General features: G+C 42.7%; 3 protein-coding genes and 1 non-coding gene across 6 annotated transcripts; 2 read left to right on the plus strand and 2 right to left on the minus strand.

The window, feature by feature from the left end:
* Window positions 1-1,438: 1,438 nt before the first annotated feature.
* On the minus strand, window positions 1,439-10,180 carry ccdc3b (coiled-coil domain containing 3b). 2 transcript variants are annotated; one of them, XM_030091533.1, is made up of 4 exons: window positions 9,926-10,148; window positions 9,702-9,843; window positions 5,723-5,897; window positions 1,439-2,531 (listed from the first exon to the last, which is right to left on the minus strand). In XM_030091533.1, the coding sequence occupies exons 1-4, from the start codon at window positions 10,002-10,004 to the stop codon at window positions 2,250-2,252; spliced, it is 678 nt and encodes a 225-aa protein (XP_029947393.1). In that variant the 5' UTR covers window positions 10,005-10,148; the 3' UTR covers window positions 1,439-2,249. The 2 variants fall into 2 exon arrangements, with proteins under 2 accessions (XP_029947393.1, XP_029947392.1); XM_030091532.1 differs by having other exon boundaries at window positions 9,702-10,180.
* Window positions 10,181-11,508: 1,328 nt separating this feature from the next.
* Window positions 11,509-11,581, plus strand: trnar-acg (transfer RNA arginine (anticodon ACG)). Its single transcript has one exon. It is a non-coding gene; the product is annotated as a tRNA-Arg (tRNA).
* Window positions 11,582-12,174: 593 nt separating this feature from the next.
* On the plus strand, window positions 12,175-15,899 carry sys1 (SYS1 golgi trafficking protein). Of its 2 annotated transcripts, none has more exons than XM_030091535.1 (4): window positions 12,175-12,343; window positions 13,902-14,156; window positions 14,234-14,301; window positions 14,619-15,052. In XM_030091535.1, the coding sequence occupies exons 2-4, from the start codon at window positions 13,998-14,000 to the stop codon at window positions 14,857-14,859; spliced, it is 468 nt and encodes a 155-aa protein (XP_029947395.1). In that variant the 5' UTR covers window positions 12,175-12,343; window positions 13,902-13,997; the 3' UTR covers window positions 14,860-15,052. The 2 variants fall into 2 exon arrangements, with proteins under 2 accessions (XP_029947395.1, XP_029947396.1); XM_030091536.1 differs by having other exon boundaries at window positions 12,183-12,333; window positions 14,619-15,899.
* Window positions 15,900-19,064: 3,165 nt separating this feature from the next.
* LOC115388406 (neuritin-like) lies at window positions 19,065-21,197 on the minus strand. Its single transcript, XM_030091537.1, has 3 exons — window positions 21,115-21,197; window positions 20,196-20,349; window positions 19,065-19,478 (listed from the first exon to the last, which is right to left on the minus strand). The coding sequence occupies exons 1-3, from the start codon at window positions 21,164-21,166 to the stop codon at window positions 19,250-19,252; spliced, it is 435 nt and encodes a 144-aa protein (XP_029947397.1). The 5' UTR covers window positions 21,167-21,197; the 3' UTR covers window positions 19,065-19,249.
* Between the last annotated feature and the right edge of the window lie 828 nt (window positions 21,198-22,025).

A 22,025-nucleotide genomic window follows, 5' to 3' on the forward strand; every position in this document is an offset into this window, starting at 1 on the left:
TCCTGAATTCCAACAGTCCTTTTTCCATTTGCATGAAGGGAGTCATGGCAAGTCACAATTAACAGATACCTGAAGATCAGTGCTGCATTTGTTTCTCTAGACTGACCGTTTATTGACCATTAGAGAAAACATCCTCTCAGTCAAGGCATTTGATCGGTTGATTTTCGGGCTGCGCAAATAACAAATATGTTGGATTGATTTGTGCAACGCGATTGACCAAGGCTTACACGATCGTCCAATATGATTCCCACTGCTTGTTGAAGCTGCAGTCTTTTCCTCTTTGCTGGTTTTTCCATTGTTGAGCGCTCCAGTATCACCAACCTGCATCACACGTCTACCACAGCTTCTATTTTCAGGAATTGCACCTCATCAGTACCTTGCCATACCAAATGGGAAATGCTCCTGGAGAGTTGACATCCCCGGACCATTTTCTAGTGAAGCTGCTGTAGGTACAGACTGGTGGGAGACCTACACTGAGCGTCAGCTCTCCTTTCTCATTTTCTTGAAGTGTCACCACGACATGCCACCTTCTCTCTCTCTCCTGTAGTCTGTGGATTTCACCCCAGAGGCTACTTATCTCCTGATGTGACTCATGCAGCGTCTGGAGCAGGGTTTGTATCCCTCCCCACAACCGACGATCCGTTGATTTTCCTCTCTGCCTCTGTGCTATCCCTTTCTCTCTCCTTCCTGAAACCTCAACCGAAACAGCTGAAAGCCGATCCCTCTGAGCCTGATTCTCCAGGTATCTCCCTGGGAGTTTCTGTCTGGACTCTCAACTGTGCTCGCTCTGCAGAGCTGTTGGGATTTTCTCTGCAATACTACCTTGAAATGACTGCGTTGTATTTACCGCTGTATAAATGAAGACTGATTTCAATTTGTTTGAATTTGTATACCACAATCAGATTTTTTTAGAACAGACTTCATGTGGAATTTTTTAGATTCTTGATTCTTTCTGGTGAAATAACTCTTTAAAATGTGGCTGCAATTTCTTTTTAAGACACTGAGGACTCTTTAAACTAGAACTGGGGTCTTTAAAAAGTAGACAGAGATCCTTCAAAGAAGACTCGTAAACTAGACTTAGTCTGTTTAAACAATTGGATTCATCAAAGTTGCAACACTCTGTGGTTGTCCGTCCATCTTCTCTGCATGCTCCATCCGCTCCATCGGCTCTAGAGGGCTAACGGGATATTCTCACTGCGAGTCAAGAGCCATTCTGGCTCAGAAAAAAAATTCTGTGTAAATGTACATATTATAAGAAAAAAAAATCAATATAACACCTAAAGCTTTTGTAGAAGTTAATTTATTTAAATATATAGTCACTACTACAGATGTAACTATTGGCAAAGCAAGCCAAATGTTTATTAAATGTTTATTTTTTTAGTATCAAAGAAAGCATAGTAATCATAAAAGCTATTGCATATGTCATGGAAATAGTAACTTTTTATTTCTGACACAGAAAAAGCCAATCCTGAACCACGCCAGACACACTGGCTGGATTTAATGGGTGCTCAGCACCCTAGCTCAACATACAAAAATTAGACTTATATTCAGCATAGAACAAAGTGGAATGTGTAATGTGCTCAAGTGATAAATTCAAAGTATTTGAAGAGGAAAGAAGCTATCATGAAGTCTGAAGCAATTTGCCTGACACTTGCATACGCAATCACAGAATAATGTACATCCACTTCCCCAACAGTCTCACTTTACATTTTAGCCTTATAGGTTTTATATGTGGGAATCTAAAATTAACCCAATGCCACATCTTGTAAAAGATATCAGCATGTAGTTCTTTACACACTTCTGTCCCAATAATTGGGGGATTCGGACATCATTTGAATCAATAATAAAGCCTTTGATAAAAATATAAAACTGTCAAAAACGACATCAGATTTGGAGCATATTGTAATTAAGTCTGATTTGTAACCAATGCATGATGTGTCCCGCACAAAAAAAAAAGCATAATTCATCAGAGAAGATATTCAGTTTCAACATTTTCTACTTCTTGCTCCATCAGTGCATCTTCCAGCTGCAAAGTTTGATCATATTAGGATGTGTAAATGTTTGTGCTGCCACCGAGTTAAAAAAGAACAAAGGTAAACGTTAGGACAGACAACAGGATAAGATACTGAAAAAGAAGTAGATGGCCCACTAAAGAGCAGCCTCTCGGTCTCAAAGGCACGATTCAACTAATCCTGAATGGTTGCTTCTGCGACATGGAGAAGACAACTGAACACGGAAGCTGGACAGGTCTAGTTTTTTAGCTTCTTTTTGAGTGGTTGGGTCTTTCGGTCCTGTGTGGTGTCCTGATCGGGGTGAGTTTGGGCCGTCCGTGACTCATACAGCTGCTTGAGGCTGATTGTCTGTTGTTCCTTTGTATTTTCTCGCTGGGCCTGGCGTAGCTGACGCTTCATGGTCTTCACTCGCTCCCTCAGGTGGTCGTTGGCTTTCTCCAGCGAGCGAACTTTCAGGGACAGAGTCCTCACCCTCTCTTCCTCCTCAAACAGAGCCTTCTGCACAGTGGAGCACAACAGCTGGAATGACAAGAGGGAAAGAGCCATTCTTTAATCTTCCTCAGGTTAAAGGTAAATGCTGTACGTCTCTTCTTCCGTATTCCATCCTCTACTAAGTACTGATGTCTGACAGTATAATGTGTTTGCTGCAACAACTTTATGTATTAGCAAAAAGAAATGTACCTAAATAGGACTTTTGGGAACAAAATACACATCCGTAACTTGTGCTTAGTTAAGGGCACAATGGACATTATCAAATGGAGCAAAACCTTCAAAGCAAACTGAATCATCCCATTAGAGCTGATCATACAGCATCGCAATATCTAGTGCTGCTTTAAAAATCACAACACTGTTGGATTCAAAGAATAAAAACATGCAGAAGTTACCCAAGAGAATTCACTCAAAAAAACAAGGTTAATAAGTCCTTTGTAATGTAATAAATGTACATCTCCAGTGAGTTTCACAGGTTAAATTATGCATTTGAATTATGGACGGCAGGGGACTCAAAACAAACCCACAAATGTACGGGGACCACATGCAAACCCCACACAGAAAGAAGGCTTTAGCTGTCATTTTTCAGCCATGAGCCAGTGAACAACTGCTTCATCCTCCTGCTGTGCCATTTGTGTGAAATCGTATTTGGAGACGTCTCCCTTGGCGGCGGATGCTAAATACTGCTGTCACATCCAATTTAGTTTTGTTACTTTTCTGACGTCGCGTCAGATCTACTGGTTTTGATGTGAAGTGAATTTCCCTCAGATAAGTCAAACCAGATATCACTTCTGGCAAGCCCTTCAGACCGATAACCAGCGCCAACAGCTCATGAGTCCTGCAGCATATTCCACTATTCATATATGACTGAGCCAAAAAATAAGCATGTGGATGGCTGCAGCCTGAAAAATGAGATGAAACTCTTGAAAACACAAAACTTGCTTATAAAGATTCTTTTTTTTTTTTGTGCACTGTTTTTGGTACTGTCTGACATTATATATCAGCTACATATTCAAAATTCTATTTATATGAGCCAAAGACAAACACAACAGTCCAGCCTCAGGTGGCCGCTGCGATCAGTCCGAGGTACGGGAAGACTTTACACCACATACTCTTTCTATTTCAGTAGGACACCGCTGTGAGGTGAAACCCCACATGCCTGTGAAGTGTGACAGACAATCTGAAGGCCTGGACCTTTTCAAGGTGAAAATACGAGCTCCAGATGCCTCTGAGTGCACGCCTGTCTGCCTGAGTGTGGATTTCCTCTGCAGATCCTAATGCTTCCACATGGCCCAGCGTGAAACGCTGATGTAAATTCTCTGCCATCAGATAACAACCGCAGCGGGTTTTGAGGAAATGTTAAAAATGTGTTGCCGGCTGCCAGCCCACATCACTGGTTAGTACATTACTAGTAATTTTAGCTGTGGATTTTTTCCCCAAGTGCTTGTGCTTGTGGCCAAGAGGGATTCCTGTGGAAGGATGAAACTTTATAAAGCAAAGAAGGAAGGAAACTGGTGTGATTTTTGAATATCCGAACCTAAACTGTTAATAATAAATAAAAAATTTGATGAACTTGAATGATCTGGGAAATATGCAGCAATTCTGTAGTCTACATTCTCACACATCCAAATCCAGGGTCATTTTGGATGTAACATTTCAGTCTCACCCTTTGCATCAAATGAATGTTTTCAGCAGTGTGTGCTGCTGGAGCTCTTCTCTTCTGGGTATGACAAGAAAATCCTCAAGAGAAACAGCGATACTCCTAACAGATGCAGCCGAGACAGAGATGTTCTGACTTTTAAGCCTGTTTTTGGGATGACAGAACCCTCACATACAAAGGATCTGACATTTTCCAGAGTACGGTTCTGTTTGACAGACTTTCCTGGCGTGGTGAAATGCCTCCATCTTCCAAATCTCAGATGTCACTTAGTGACGGATGCAGGTTGAGTACCCAGAAAGACTTCTACTGTATCATTTCTACTTGGTCACACGCAGATATGAACTCGGGGTCCAACTCTCCACAAGCAATGTCGTGATATAACGTTTTCCTCAGAGCTGTGATCTTCATATCCTGTGTGCTGCGATTAGTTTCACTCAGATCAGATCACCTCGACATGACTCCTGGAAACAAAAAACTGTGGGAAAAACCTCAAATGTTAAAATAACGTTTTCTTTTTTTTTTTTTTTCCACCCTCTAGCATTTAGTGTGAAATCTTAAGACAACCCTAATCCATTTGATTCACTTCAGTTGACATTGGAAGAGATGACGTGCCTTACATGACCTGGAAAACACTTGTTCGGTACCAGGAAAAACACCGTGTTTCTATTTTGCGAAGAAGAAATCTAATCACTGAAATGATGTCAGAAAGCAGCGCCGATATCTTCATTTCACTCTATAATCATGACTGCAGACCTGACTCAAAAGTTTGCTGTTGATGGAAATACAAGACCTTGTTTTCATTCTCTTTGCCCATGAAAGATTTTTTTTTGTTGTTGCTTTTAAGCAAAGTCAGCAAATGATTGAAAGCAGACAGAGGAGGACTGACCTAAATCAGGGGGGGATTATGCCAAAGGCTTAAATTCATTAGAGGAGATAAAGCAGTGGTGAGTGGCTGGAAACCATTTGTTGCAGGAAAGTTTATGAAACCGAGCAGCTCCAGATGCTTCACTGATGTTTCGCTACAAATGAGCTTGGGGTAATTAAACTTTTAAATGAGAAGCAGTATGGGTGTGGAGCAAAGATTACGTTTATTCATTCAGGTCAGTTTAAATAAATCATGTACCTGCTTGGCCTCCATTGCAATCCCAAAGTTTTCATGCGATCAAGTTTATAATCCATCTACTTTCATTGGTTTTACTTGAACTAGTGATTGTGTCAGTGATCTTTTAAATGGATCTTTCTTTGGCACACAGTGACTTCTTTGTCTTGCCAAGCCTCAGAAAATGTGCTTCTGGTTTCCCATGGATTATAAACACATTAACTTGCCAGATTCTTCACAATATTGCTTTGGAAACAACAGGCAGCAGCACTGGATAGTCTTTGAACGTCCCACAGAACGTCTGGCTGCAGTGCCTGATTGCACTTTTCCCTCTGAAGTTATGTGTGAGGCCACCATGAACCTGAACCAGCTGCATCAAAAAGGTACCGAGTAAGATATACGACTCTGAGCGGGCCGAGCACTCGGTCACGTCTGAGCTGGTGGTTTCGAGCGTCTACGTACCCGGCTGTCCTCCTGAGCCTCCCACTGCGGGGAGAAGCTGTGGACTTGGGTTCCAGGTGTGCAGTTGGAAAACTGGAAGAAGCTCGAAAACATGCGGTGGTTCTCAGGAGTGTCTGGAAATATCGGGTCCTGGAAGTTTACCCCATGAGGGACAATGTTGTAGTTCTCATCCATCCTGCGGGGCGGAAAAGGGAAAGCAGGTGATCGACGCAAGAAAAGACACGCGTTTGCAAACATACAATAATTATGCAAAAAAAAGTGAATTCTCAGTAAAACAAATAATTCCTGTGTAGCTAAAAACTCATTTTCAGTGAGTCTTGAGTGAGTTACGGTAGCTTAAACACCTCTGGATGAAAAATAGACCTATATATATGTCAGTGGTGAAGGTTAAAACATTTTTTGGAAAAAAAACAAAAAAACAAACAAATTCAGGCAGAATTGTAAACAGGCGCTGTCGCATTTTCATGTAAATCCAAGCACTGTGCGGATTATTCAAACCAGCAAGCTACGAGCCAGGGGGATCTGTGCTGTGTGTTTCATATCTTTAGGAAGTCTTAAAGCTGCGTATTATTTCCATACATCTGGAATCCATCTTGCATCCCTCGAGCAACATCAAAAGTTTGGCTGTCCCTGTCGCAGACTCTGTGTGTGTGTGTGTGTGTGTGTGTGTGTGTGTGTGTGTGTGTGTGTGTGTGTGTGTGTGTGTGTGTGTGTGTGTGTGTGTGTGTGTGTGTGTGTTGAAAGCACAGGGACGCTTGGTTTCAACAAACCATGTCAAAGGTCAGATACAATCAGACTGACCAGGAGGTCCCGGGAATTGTGGGTCCAGAGGAGCTGGTCTGAGCTCTACAGTGGTGAATGAAGGCTACTGAAAATTAGAAAGATGAAATAGAATAGACTGACACTATGGAGTATTCATGCATCCCATCATCAGCAGTGATTTTCACCTCCATCGACTGATGACTTTTACAGGCCCACCAAGAAGTCTGTGCTATTTTAATATTTTATGTACAATGTCACATTCAGCATTATTATTGGACGGGAAACTATATAAATATTGCTTGATTCAAAATCTATTTTATGTTCTCAGTTCATGTCTTTCGTGTTTTAGCATTATGTTGCTTTTTCTATGACATAAAAAATGTTTGGGGGCTTGAGGGAAATGCAGGCGAAAGTTTTTAAAGCAAACATATGTCTGAAGCAAAACACTCAATCTGTCTCATTTAAGGGTCCTGGGGGAGATCTTCAGTCGCATTTTTTTCCTGGCTCTCTAACCTCTGATTTGCCCTGTCCGGGGAGCTTACACTCATGATTGATTGGAGAGACTATTTTAGTCTGAGACTATGCTTTGGCAATGTTTGCTCTACAGGAAATGGACACTCGAGACTGTGATGAGAAATAGTGGGTTTGACTCACTAATAAAACATCTGGGATTCGGTGATGTGGAGTCCTACCATCAACAATGCTTCCAAACTCCAAACATATCTCATGATGAGGATTCTCAAGTTAGTTCATTGGTCCCGCAGAACGACATGCAGAGACGATTCCTTCCAAGAAGGACAAGAAGAAAAACAAACAAACACTGACATCTCTCTCTATGAATGCTTGGGAGCGTTGGCAGAAAATTCCAATTTCTGTAGGAACCACTGAATATGGGAAATATCTGGAGCTTAGTGGAAGATTACAAAAAGAGCTTTAATTATAAACGACTAAGGAATCGCACTGGATCAAAACTCTTCCAGAAGCGAACAAGCACTGACAGGTCACCTCAGTGGTTATGATGTTCACAAATACATGACCAGACAATTATTACAGGGAAAAAAAATGCTTTCTGAAAACTCCCCTTTATTAGTCATACAGACACTCCAGCTGAGGCTGCATGGACCATATCAAATGCTGATTCAGTAAAAATTGTGGCACAACAGTTACAGGGGGTGTAACCCTGCATTTCAACCGAGTTCAAATTGCAAAGCATTGTGGGATTCACAAAGGGAAAAGAACCACTATGGAAATGCAGCCACAGGCCATGACTGGACACTATGAAACGCAGCTATGATGACAGCTGGGCAAGGAGAAAGTCAGACGTCATTATTCAAATAGTTCAGAGGAGGAGGCTGCTGATGAAGCTGAAAGTCTTTCGAAAAACGAAATTGTTAGAAAAGACTTGTTGACTTTTCACATGTTGCTATATTCAAATAGGCTTGACGATGAAGGTGTTATCCAGGTTCTCAGGAGGAAAAAGCTGCATCGCCCTCAGTTGTCTTGAGAAAGCTGTCAGCACTGCCAATCTGACAACAAAGTATAAAGAACACAAATCCTCAGAGGAAAGACGTGAATAACAAAACCCTTAATAAGTGCATTTTTTTCCAGATTCCCATTTGAAGCACGTCTTGTTTCCTGTAAGCTTATATCCTTTAAGCTGAAGTTTGCTTGCTACAGAAAACGTGGGTAAACATTTTTTGGGGGGGTTCCCCTCTATTATGTCCTTAGTAAACACTGACAAAGAGTACTGTATTGGTTTCCTGGGATAATTACTGCTTCTTAATTGTCTTCAGGTTTGAAGGCAGACGGAGCTCCGCCGTTCCTGGCTTCGGGAGGTTTCAGATCGTGGTCGTCCGCCTGATTGCAGGGATAACATCCGGACGTTTCCGGCTTCACTGCAGGGGACAGAAAAGTCATCCCTGATAGTGCGATGAACTCAAGCTGGAAAATCTCCCAGTAAAACCTCCGTGTGTTCACCACACACACTGCAGAAACCTCACACCAGTGCCACTCTGCATGTATGATGCATGACGTGCTATTAAAGAAAAAAGAGAAAAAGCTATTGTTGTTGGCAGAGCCTGATGTGGAACAGTGGAACGTTAAAGTTGAGGAATGTTTTCCAGTGCCCCTCTATGAAAATCTGCCTCTTCTTCTGTTTAAGGGCAGGATATTGGAGAAATATTGGCGCGGCCTGTCAGCACGAATTCCCGTCAGCGGACGGCACACTGGCGTGTTTCAGCGGGGCAGAAAGGTGGCCCTGCCGACCGCCGGTGCGCTGATAACTCTCCTGAGCGAAGGGTCTTTGAAGGAAAGCTGTTGGGAAATGTCTGGCTCAGTAATTACCCTGGCTGGAATGCAATAGACGTTTCCTGAGTAACAGTGTTGTTTCAGTCCAACGCAGACGGTTGACAATTAACCTGCCAGAGAGCTTTTTGGAAATTTCAAGGGGAAACTTGCTGGTTGGACAAACACAATGTGAAGCAGGGAGGTATTCCAAAGAGAGAGGATGAGGATAAGCACTTATCTGCATTTGAGTTCTATCAGACCAACACAACTTGAGCTACATGGGAGGAGAAAAACTGCACAGGGTATCTTCTAATGTCGTCCTGATCTGTTCAAATCCAAGTCGAAGTGTCCTGACTTTGTGGCTCCAGCTCTGAGTTTCACTTTAGGAGAATAACACAGTCTCATCTTTTAAGATCAGGATTGATTTCCACATTTGTTAAATCTAACAGTGAGCGCTTGCTCAGGTCAGGCTGTGAGCACTGAGCTTATCTCCTCTCAATCTCCACACAGTCAGATTCATTGCAAATGAACTTCATGTGTGCCTCTCCTGTGGTTAGTTTTCTTATCAGTGAACCTTCCTGCAGGATTTCTCACAGTGGAGCTGAAAGTGTGTGATGGGCGCCTCCTCCTCTCCAAGTCTGCACTGTGTCTACTAACATACTGTCTGATGTCAAGGGATCTTTATGGATCAGTGCCATGAGGCGGCTGTGTTCTAAATGATGCTTCATAAATAAAACTGAAGCGAATTGCTTTTCGTCTTCAAGTTTAAAAACAAAACAAATCTGAATTATACAGTTCCAAACTGAACAGCATGGTGTGACAATACTGGAAGAACCAAAGGCATGTCTGGAAAAGAAGTTTAAAACTTAACAAAACCACTGATGGCAGGCTTTTTGTCGAACTAATCTTACTGAGTGTGTTTGTGCTTCACCTGAGAAAGAAGTAGTAGTTGTTGTTTTTGAGGACACTGTAGGAGAAGCAGGAGAAGTAGCCCAGGCCGGTGACATTGAACCTGGAGCCGGCGGGCACCTCCAGCATGCTGCCCCACGCCTGGTCGCACAGCAGCTCGATCTCTGCGGAGAAGAGCAGGTCGGAGTCGTGCTGCCACGGCAGGTAGTTGTACACGCTGTAGGACTCCTTGTGCAGGGCCAGCACCTTGGCGAAGACGATGATCTCCGCGAGCTCGGCTCGGCACGCCTCCGTCTGGGGTCTCCAGTCGTGGGGCAGCTGGCATCCCAGGCTCCCATCAGGACCAGCCGCGGCCAGGAGAAACGCAAAAATAATCCACATGGCGCGTGAACGGCAAGGGGAAGTGGGATCAATTAAATCCAGAAAGAAATAACAATAATAGTAAAAAGCTGCAGGGCTTTTAACACGTGCACATAATTCCAGCAGTGGATGCAGAACTAACAGAGCAGCTTCCCTCTCTGCAGGAGGATCAGCCCATCCAGCAGCATCCTCTGCACAAACCACGCTCACCTTTATGATGACAGCGGGAGGAGCGATGGAAAACACCAAGCGAGCCTCACTGGAGGTTCAACAAATAAAGATTATTGGGGAAAAACAAACAAATAAACAAAAAGAACCTTCAGCTCCAAGTCATGTGAAACTACAAAGCGTTTAATAGAACAAAAGCGTGGTCAGAACATCACAGCAAACAAGACCGAGCTTAGAATAAAGTTCAGGAGAGACCAGTGGCGCCCCCTGGCGTCTGTTAGTGGAAGTGCATGAATATTCCTCACCACTGAGCCAAGCCTCAGATACCACAGAAGGTTTTTCACATCACATCGATTTTGACAAAGGAGTTATTTTGGGCTCCATTAGGACTGGTATAAAAACACTCGGGGGTGAAGTATATCATGAATATTTCAACAAATCGACTCAGCAACAAAAATGAAACGTCAAAACAGACAAATCCCAAAGTCAGGGACTAATCTGATCAAAGTTTAGCAAAAAGCAAATGGAGCAATGGATACAGTGACTAAGGATCAAAAGAGTCTAGATCTGATCCCTGACACGAAGGAAAGAAAAAAAACAGAGGTTTCCCAGAGTTTAAATTATTACAAACTGCTAAGGCTGCACACCAAACAATGTATCACGGCTTAATTGTTTGAAAATGTTCAAAGGTTAAAATGTTCTGTTTTGAAATAACTATATTTTTAGTAGAGCTAGTTAACATTTATATTTTTGGTTTTCAGTTTTAATGTTTTCAAGAAACACGTTTTTGCATTTATACCGTTGTGCTTCATTGTGCTGATTTATTAGAAATGTTTAGTGTTTTTGTTCTTGCATGTGTGTTGGACAGTTTTATATCTGCACCTAATTCTTTCCATGGCCGTCTTTAAGTGATGCTGAACAAAAATGTAATCTCAGATATTCATCTGTTGTTCCCCTGAGTACAGAGATGAGCATCATAGTACACACTGAAGGAATCAATTCTAGATTATATTTAGCATTCTGAGGCCCCAAGGCAAGAAACCATCAGGAACTCTGTGTTTGCTGGTCTGAAGCCTGACAGACAAAACTGAGGGAGACGGTGGGCTAGCCTGCCCTGTACATGGGAATGCTCAATTTTGAGAATAATAGCAGTTGTGAACGCCTGTGTGAGACGCTGTGTTCTGGTCAGTTCAAGTGAAGTGAGTATGTTTCAGTCACAATCAAAATAATTACAGTAGTATGGATGAAACACTCCTGGAAGACAAAATCGTGGGAACATGTGTTGAATACGATGACATCATGGGCCAGTGGCGCAATGGATAACGCGTCTGACTACGGATCAGAAGATTCTAGGTTCGACTCCTGGCTGGCTCGGTGTTTTTAACTTGATAATAATGTAGATTTGACTAAGAAGTAACTCATACTTACAAGTACACTCTGTGTTCACCATGTCTGAAATTGTTCTCTCTAAATGTGGAAATATTTTATCTTTTTTTCTTTTCAAGTAGAACATCTAAGAACCCATAACAGTTATTTTTGAGTGACTTTGTCGTCCCAAATCTTTAGAAAGAAAAAAAGAAATCATCATATAAGAAACATTTTGAAAGAAATAAAATAACCATGAACGCAACAAAAGTTTCTGATTTATTTTCTATGCAGTATTTGTTTATTGGAATGTTGGAAGCATTGAAAGGCTCTTAACCAGCTTTCGGCAGCCTGGCGGATGTAAAACTAAAGAGAGTTTCAAAATAAGTGTTGCTAGTACGATTTAAAAACTTTCTTCCAATATTAGAAGAACTATTTTATTTTGAGGGGAAAATATCTTAAATTGGGTAAGAGGTAACGATGCTATGTTATTTCAGTGTGCGTGTTGAGTGACTGAAACGACATAGAACGAAGTTTGCAGCCAGTAACGCGTTTTACTCTGAAAGGAGGCGCTTAGAGTTGAAGTTTTTCTTCCGGTCTTGGTTTCCGTGTTGTTAACCCTCCGCTGCGTGTCCACCCCCGGTCCAGATCCAGGTCCACTAACAACAAAGCCAGTCCGCAAAAAGAACAGGGTTTAGAAAGATTCTGTTAGCGACAGGAAGTGCTGCTGATCCAGAACCGTCAGCTGATCCGTCTGTCAGGTTTGTAAATGTGTTTCGCTTCAAGTCTTCTGTCGCTCTCTCTCTCTCTCTCTCTCCCTCTCGTATGCTAGCTAGCTAAGTTATCGACGCTCGTCTTGTGTTCGTTTTGCTTAAAGTTTCTGTGGCGAACAAACCACAAGATGGTGAAAACCTCCGTCTGAGTTTATTCCTGAGGTGTGTTGGGCCTGGGTGTTACGGTGTGATTGCAGTGATTCACGCTTTACGTGTCGGTGTGCTGCATGTAGCATTAGCTTTACCTCATCCTTCTGTTTGTGTTGGTGGTAACAACTACATTTTCTTACGTAGCTTTATAGTATTTTAGAACACTCCTTATTGTTTGTAATTCTTTTTTTCTTGAATTTTATTTACCTCGAAGTAGAATTCACGCCAAGTAAAGTAATGTGTCACATTTAAAATAAACTAACATGCCTAGAGTTGAATTTATAGTTTGGAGACAACTATATCAATCCTCCTTCACTTATAACAACTTGATCGTGTTCAGGAGCCAATCCCAGCTAAATGAGGTCGAGGGCAGGACACAGTCTGGACGGGTCGCCCGTCTGTCAAGGGGAAACACACCACTCCCACTCATTTCGGGACAATTTCTGGTCACTAATGAGCCTCACGCTTGTCCAGGGTGTGTCCTGTTCTCATCCACAGCTGGGGTTGGTTCCTGTTTCAGCCCAAATAACTGGAAATTTTGCAGTTTAATTTTCCAGAATAGTTGGCAATCTTATGCTTAATCATTGGATGACATTATCACAAATTTTCTTTTGATCCGTGACATTAGACATTTAAGATTAGACCAGAGACCAGGGTCAGGTGAAAATGATTATTACTTATTGGTGAGAGTGCTTCATATTAATTGTGAGATATTTTTATAAGAATGAGACAAAGACTTATTGTCATATTTGTCAGGATTATTTCCTGTGAAATCTGAGGATATACTGTTTATTAATTTAAAAGAATGATTTTTTTTTTCTATTCTAAAGTCTCTGATGCTCCATTTATGTCGGCAAAATCATTTTATACCTGCCATAAGCCTCTGTCTTTTGTTTTATTTACTCTTAAGTATTAAGTTAAACAGAAAAGAAGTCCTGTTTGCATTCCCTGAGTGGATCTGCCTCCCAAACTACATCATCTCTGGTGCCTTCTGATGTCTGAATGTAAACAATGAAGGAAACACTCCAACAAACGACAAGCGGTGAATCATTGTAGGAAAATACAGCATCAATAAAACCCAGCAAGCAAACTAATAATTCAAAGGGAAAGCTGGTAGCTGTGGTTCATACAGAGATTGATTCTTCTATTGGGTCATTGTTTAATTGTCCACACATACTTCTCTCCCTTGTTCATACAAATATGAATCTTAAATGTGAAGCTTGAATCATCAATGGTGAGTCGACATAAGGTTGATGCAGATAGATTAAACATGAATAATACGAGCAATCCTTCTACACTTCTACTTTCTCTTTCAGGTATTACTGACCTGCTCCTAATGAACACACAACATGTGTAATAATTGCAGACTTTCAGTAGAACGTAGCCTTCTTAAACTTTGATTGCAGGAAGTGGCTCACTGGTGGCACTGGATGGACCAGCTGGTAACAGTCGGGGCCAGCTGCTAACACCCTTCAGGCCCGTACATCTGACATCAGCCAGCGATGGCCAACTTCCGCAGCTACATCTGGGACCCCGTCCTCATCGTGTGCCAGATCGTGCTCATGCAGTGCATCTACTACAGCTTCCTGGGCCTGTGGCTGGCAGGAGTGGACGGCCTCGTACAAAGCAGCCGGTCACTCGACCAGATCTTTAGTTATGAAGTAAGTCAGGTTTGTTTTGTTGTATGATTTTGCACACATGATATGTTTTTTTTTTAATGTTTGCTGTACCTCGGCAGGTCCTCGGCTTTGCAACCCTGCAGGGCAGGCTCTCGATGATGGCGTTTATCTTGAACTCTCTGACCTGGTGAGAAATATTTTCAGTGTGTCTTCAGTGTATGTCATGGCTTCTAGTTTTTCTCCCCCTTTTTCCACCTTTAAATGTGTGTCGTTTCTTTACTGTGTTTTTGATGGCCCAGAACACACTCAAAGAGGTCTGGTTATGAAAAGTATGCAGGACAAATCCTCCCAACAGCAACTGCATAACAATACGGGGTTTTAAAATGTCTTATTTACACAGGATAGACGTCGCTTATGGATTTTTTTGTTGCACGGGTTGAACTTTGATACGTTTACATCAGTCTTATCTGATAACGCATCGTCTCTGTGTCTCTGCTCCCACAGCGCTCTCGGTCTGTGGTTCTTCATCCGCCGAGGCAAACAGTGCCTGGACTTCACCGTCACCGTGCACTTCTTCCACATGATCTGCTGCTGGATCTATAACTCCCACCTCCCGGCCGCTCTGTCCTGGTGGCTGGTCAACGTGGCGTGCGTGGCGCTGATGGCGGTGATCGGGGAGTATCTATGCATGCGGACTGAGCTCAGGGCCATTCCCGTCAACAGCGGACCCAAATCCAACCTGTGAATGCCCTCGGACTCCATACAGACAGTGCGAGGAGGGTTCGGCCTCCAAGAAGCAGCTGAGGAAGATGTTCCACTCTGTACATGGTGGATTGACACAAATCCTCTCATCAAAGTGACTGACGGGATGAACTGATCTATTTATTCTCAACTGCCCATTAAATTGTTGGACAGTATTAACTGTAGCATATTGATATGCTTGTTTTAATGCTTTTGGAAGCAATTTACATTCATCTTTAAACTTAAAGACTGTAGGTTTTGGCTTTTTGTTGTAGTAATGTCATTTTTCTGTTGAAATCCGTGTGACCTGCTCCAGTAAAACGTGTCACACTGACCAACGTAAGTTATCTTTGACGCTTCTCAGAGCCTCTTCTGAAATGCAATGTTGGGTTACAAGAGAGAGACAGTGAATTCAAACATAGGAGAGATTTCTGCCTCACAATTCAACCCATTGTTGGTCAGAATCTAAAATATATCATGCCTGCTTTTACCCATCAGGATACAGTTTTGTGTACGTTCAGTCTCCAAGCTCTCGTTAGAAACCTTCCTCGTCAGGCTCGCGCAGCTTTTATCACATCGAGCGCTGCAGTGTGGTCACATCTGGGACAGTCTGACATCCACCAGCTGCGTCTGTGTTTCTGAGAAACGCCGTTTGAGAGGATGCAACTCGATGTGCTACGTCGGCCATTTCTAGAATATACAAGCTTTTTTTCCTATTGTGACGGTTTTTAAAAGTCCTCTCTGATTTAGCAGGGTTTTTATTTTCTTTCATTGGTGAAACGTCGCAGCTTCTGTAACAGAGTTATATATCTTCTCTGTCTGTGGTGACAAGTGCATGATGGAGTGCATCAGATGTTTTGAAGAAGCGCTTTATTCACTCAGTGTTTGGTTGGATGCATCCAGTCTTCTTTTTTTTTAATACTTTCACACACTGGAAACTGGGAAGAAGCTAACAAGTTCAAAAGAAATGGAACCCACCATCTTGCAATGACTGGTTGCATGGCAACAGCAGCTTCTTTTTTTAATTTTATTCTTTTGTTTGCTGTAAAGTACAGTGATACAGCAGTGGAAACAGGAAACTGTTGGGTTAATAGTAAAGATTTAATAAGATTCCCTTTTATGGTCGCCTCAGCACATTTTCAGCTCTTTAACGGAAGCAGATAGCGGCTCTCATTCCCATTTTCCAAAACAGTATATACAATAGTTACTGGAGTTAAAGGAAAAAAAAGGTAATTACACTTGCACATTAATTACACTGTAATAACACTATAAGGTAATGAGATTGAATTGCAATCTCAGATTCACCTGTTTAATTTTCATTTATCCATTCAGTGTGCAGTTGGATTTCTGCTCTAAAGTTTAAAAGTTTCAGGTCCCTCACATTCATAAATTTATCTCTCCCAGCTTCAAAGTGGCAGAGTGATGTAAAGCGAATAAAGATTTAAGCCAAAATGTCTTCTTTTATTCATTGAATATATTTTGTTCCACCTCATGACTCTCGACTGTTTTTGTCTGACTTCACTGACTTCATTAACAGATGCTCTGAATGATTTCATATGGAACATTTTTTGCTTTTTTTCCCCACATGAATCTTTTAAAATGATTCATTAAAATATAAAAAGATCAATAGACTTAATAAACTCAACCATTGCTTGAAATGCACAATAACCAAGAATCCTGTGAAATCCAGCTGCTCGTTATTCTTCAGACATCAGAAATGGGTCATCTCATGACGGCGATGTCTTCCCCGGCTCATGGATTTTCCACCTGGGGCCGTGATCCCTCATTTTCTCCCACCGCTGCCTCTGCAGGAAGTGTCCAGGTGGGAAGAGGCAGATGGGAGCACACTAACGAGTCGGAGAAGCACTAGTTGCAGCTCTCATTACTAACACTTTGCTCCGGGGGGAGACCAAAAACAGAAAGTGTTGTAAATGAGCAGCATCCACTGATTAAAAGTGCCACTATTTCACTGCTTTGTGTTTCTAAATCGGTGCCGTTTTCCCGAAGGTGATTTTCTCACACACACACACACACACACACACACACACACACACAAACACACACTGAGTTTAAACATGGTGCTTTATTATTACAAACATCTCACTTTTTTTCCATATATTGCTTTATACAGTCTTGTAAATGGTGTGCTTTTTGTCAGGACTGAAAAAACACTGAGCGCGTTCTTACATTCAGGAGTTGTTTCCATGTTCACGCTGTCATCGGTGTAGCATTATTGTGGTTTTTATGATCACAATCATTTTCATGCTCTCTCCACCGCGTCCTCCCTGAAGAAGTGGCTGTACATATTGCTCATGCTTCCAGGACGTCACGGTTGGCTTTTGATTGCGTCATCGCCGTCAGACACGCAGTGGACGACATGGTGCTACAACTCTGAAACCTGAACTCAATAGAAACATGCTAATGTGGATCAGGGAGGTGGGAGTTTCTTGCGGGTAATAAAATCTGCATAACAAAGGATGCTTGCTGTTTACACCGAGGATCTATTGCCTCACTTCATGCACAGATCAAGACCACTGTACACTTTGTCCAAGGCCGAATTTAACAAACAGTCCTCTTTTTTTTTTTTCTTTTTCTTTTTCTCCAAAGCATTGTCACAACAATTTTCATGCATTTGGGATTATAGCGATGACAGAAGATGAGCAGGAACAAAGAAATTACACAGTTTGATCATTTCTATTTGGACTATTGGTGTTAAGGGACACAGATTTTGGAAAAACAAGATGAGTTAAACAAGCTGACACTCTCAGTCTTTCGCAAGAATTTTCTTTGAAGCGTTTTGATTAAATATTTTTAATCAAAAACCCATCCAGATATTGACTCGATATTGCAATTACTGTCTGTTTTCTGTATCACTCAGGCTGGATATTGTACTGATCGAGCAGCAACAACCAACCTTTTGTCTTTAAAAAGACTCCTGGTTTGAACCTGCCAGTCTTTAGACTGAGTTTACATGTTCTCCCTGTGCCTGTGCTCACTATCTCCAGCTAAGCTGACTTCCTCCTACCATCCAAACACATTGTTAATGAACTGCTGACTCTAAATTTCCCATAGATGTGAAAGTGAGCATGATTGTCTTTCTCTCTGCATTCGTTCAAATATAGAAGACAGATGATTTGGTGTTTTTTTTTATAGCAGTGCTCATAAATTAATGATCTTCATATAAAATCTAACACATTTCCCCATTAAAAATTCATTAAATGCTTAAATCTGATAAACTGAGTAAGTATAAGCCTTTCCCATGCTGTGTGTGTGACTGCAGTAGTTCAATACTTTGACGTCAAACGTAAATCATCACTTGCAGATGAGTGATTTTCACACTATATATTAAAGACTCTTGAAACAACATTTAACACTCACACTTCATACCACGAACATCGACTCTTGAGAAGTCTGCGTAATGAGAGCGAGAACTCATCTGAACGGTGACGGAGGTGTAGGATGTGTGTTTTTTGGTGTCTTCATAGCAGCCGTGCAACACCGGCCCCCCGAGGGACCGGATGCCGTGAGGGAAACGGGGTCAAAAGTTGTGTACAAGTTGCTTGATTGTCGCTCAACTACAACAGTTATTTTAATTTAAAACAAACAAGCTGAGAAGGCGTTTCGCCTGTTGTACGTCTGAACACTGGTGGAGTTTGATGGGTTTGGATCAAAGACTGGTTTTGTGCTTGAGGTCAAAACATTTTAATATATTTTGCAGTGTCCCTTTAATGTTTTTGACAGTGTGATAAACATCTATATGTCTTTACACAAACTTACTACTACATACAGTGTGGCTTATTTTGACTCTCGTGTCTCATCTGATGTAAAAGGATCATCATTTTTCATGGTAAACAGGACGTAATCAGGAGGAGGGCTCACTGTCTGATTCTGGAATGAACAGCCGACGTCACGGATTTCAAAATGACCCTTGAACTGAACTGACTGAGCTTCACAAAGATAGTAAACAGTGCATGTTGTGCTGGATTGCATTAGATTGTACAGGTGAGTGTGATAACGTGTCTGCCCCTGGCGTCGGAGTCACACAGAGCCAAAGTATCTTCTGATCAGACTTTCGCCACACTGTGTCTGAAAACATGGCCGTGTTTACGCTAATCTGCCTGAACTAATACGTTGGAAACGTGATTTTTCTCCACCACTCCGCCAGTTTGGAGACATACGGGAGGAACAAAGCTGGAGTATTTGTGGGGGATTTGAAACATAATTCATCAGAGCAAATATTGATTGGCTTGCCGCAGACATCCATGGCTCTGTGTTTACGCAATCCTTTAAAACACTTGTCCCGCTTAAATCCTTGGCTGTTAAGTTTGAAGCACAAACCCCAGAGAGGATCCCTCCTCACCCCGACCCCCCCTCCACCCCCCCACCCACCCGGTCTATAGGAGCGACCAGTTGCTCCGGGTCACGGCCAGCATCAGCGGCAGGGCGAGGGCGGCCAGGGGCGAGCTGACGCTGGGGGAGGAGCTGGGGCTGCACAGGTCAAACAGGCTCCCCTGGAAGCGGATCTTCCTGGAGTCCTGCCGCAGCGTCTCCCAGATGGAGCTGACTTCCTCCTGACAGTCGGACAGCGCCGTCAGGGCACACGTGTGGAAAGCTTCCCAGTGGCTGTGGCAGACGGAGAATCGCCATCGTCACGTTTGACATTTGTCTCGGAATCCGCCGTGACAGCAGCGTGCAGACACGCTCCGGCTCTGGCGGATTAATCCGCTTGCCAATAATCTATCAGTCAAACGGGCTACGATGGGCTTCAAGTGAGACAAGCTTTAATTACCATGGCAACTGCATCGGAGAGTGAAACAATATCACAGATGATATTACAAGTGGGCTTTTTTCCTTCAGCAGAAGGCTTAAGTGTAAATCTTTGTCTTGGATATACAGAGCCGGGGTTTTAAAGTGCGTGCAGTAACAATGACAAAACGCGTCCCCAGAATTTCATTACTGCTGCAGCAAAGTCATAAATTATTTAGCACAATAGCTCAGTGTCTCCTCCGCCATTCATTCCTCCTGCTCCTTTGTAGAAAGAAGTTACAGTGCAACATCAAAATGACAGAATTAGCAGACAGTGGAAACATGAGACTCATTTTGTATAAACTGAGATTATGGCAGCTGCTCGTTTGTCTACAGTATTTAGGAAAGAAATGCATAACTCACATTGTATTTTATTGCATTTCATCAAACCATATATAAGATAATTGATATGTGGTATTGTGTAAATTTACTCCTTGTCCTCTTTGCTTCATCCATTCTATTTGCTAACTCCACTGGGAATGACAAACAGATACTGGCGTGCTGGCTCTCAAGCTGATGAAAAGTTATTATCACCTGCACACGGCCGCCACTCCCCGCTCGCTGGTCACGTTCTCCTGGTAGTTGTCCATGCTCTCCCCCAGCTCCAGGACACACACGGAAAAGTCCTTATAAACGTTCTCGCAGCTCACATCTGCAGAGTCTCCTGACGCCCAGAGGGACAGGAACACTGCAGAGACAGAGACGGAGACAGAGGAGCACTTCCATCACCTGGCAGGACAGAACCACACCGAGTGGTGAGAGTAAAGAGTAATCTGAATGCTGTGAAATGTGGAGAAGCAAAATCCCTGAGTGAGCGGGACGGCTTGCTTTTTGAATAATGCTCAAGTCACTTCCATACCTTCAGTACATTCAGAGAGCACGCACAATCATGCAACTTGTGTACACAATTCCTCTTTCGTGCATTTACCACTCTGTCATCGTGCAACTGCGATTTTGCACAGTAAGAAATATACATTCTTCCTGAACTCCATGTTCGATGGATGTCAGTAGGCGGCGGGCTGTGAGGCAGATGTTACCACAGATAGTCTCATACCCACTGCAGCTCATGCATGGCGTGCAATGTCCTATTATTTACAAACCAGGAGCTAAAACATGCCAACAATAAATGCAAATAAAACGCAACATACTCAACACATGTTATTAAAAGTGTTTTCAATGTTTTTATTTGCAGATGTTTCATGGCCAAAAAGCGTGCACAGAGTCTCTCATGTCGGGCTGTCCTCCGAGCAGTTGACCACGGTACAGGTCTTAAAAGCACCGCGCTGCATTGATGGAGATAAATAAAGATCAGTCTCAACGTGATGGTGCGGTTAGAGAGAACGATCTGATCTGATCTGATCTGATCTGATATGATCTGATCTGATCTGGTTTCTGTGTCGAACCATCCCGGCAGGCTGGCAGCAGTGGAGGAAGGAGCTCTGAGATGTCTTACCCAAGGCAAAGGCAAGGATCCCTCCGATTTTCGTCGACATGAAAAATCCCATATCATCCCATTTCAGGCAGGGCGGAGGGCGCGGGATGCTGCCGAGGCGAGGCGAGGCGCTGAGCAGGGATCCGGGACGGAGGAGCGGCGTTGACTCACGCGGGGCTGATTAGCTGCCCATGCCTAATGTGTGTCGGTGTGTCTCGGTGATTAAGCAGCGATAAACACTTGCTAGGTGTGTGTGTGTGTGAGAGAGAGAGTCTTTTCCCTGCTCCGGCCCGAGTGCTGCTGACGTTACCTGCCCCCCGGCGCGCGCTGAGCTCATCTTCCCCTCGTGCGCACCGGACAGCCCTCACCTCCCCGAGCAGGGCAGCTCAGCCCGGACCCCCCCTTCAGTCCCCCACCCGGGCCGTCCCGCCACCGCGGTGCTCTTCACTCTCCTCGGTGTCTTCAGCTGTCCCTCACTGACCACTCGGCTCGAGGTCAAAGGGAATCTGAAAGCGCGCGCTCAAATTTTAATGTCACGAAGAAGCAATGGCTTGAATTATTTATGGAACTCCCCGAGATAATAAAAATACGCATTTTCACAAGTTTCAAACTGTATTGTTACAGAAAGGTCCACATGCATCTTAATAATAATAATAATAATGATAATAATAATAATAATGATAATGATAATGATAATGATAATAATAATAATAATAATGATAATAATAATAATAATAATAATAATAATAATAATAATAATAATAATAATGAAATGCACACTTTTCAGAATTGTTACAAATAGCAATCTAGTAACAATATTTTTATATATATATATATATAAATATGAGAAAACCTTGAAAAATATGAAAAAAAAATGACTCCACACCAGTTAACAGGGCAACAATGGAACCACTACACCTCAGTGGTTAGCA

Source organism: Salarias fasciatus, chromosome 5 (genome assembly GCF_902148845.1).
Source record: "Salarias fasciatus chromosome 5, fSalaFa1.1, whole genome shotgun sequence".
Taxonomy (NCBI): Eukaryota; Metazoa; Chordata; class Actinopteri; order Blenniiformes; family Blenniidae; genus Salarias; species Salarias fasciatus.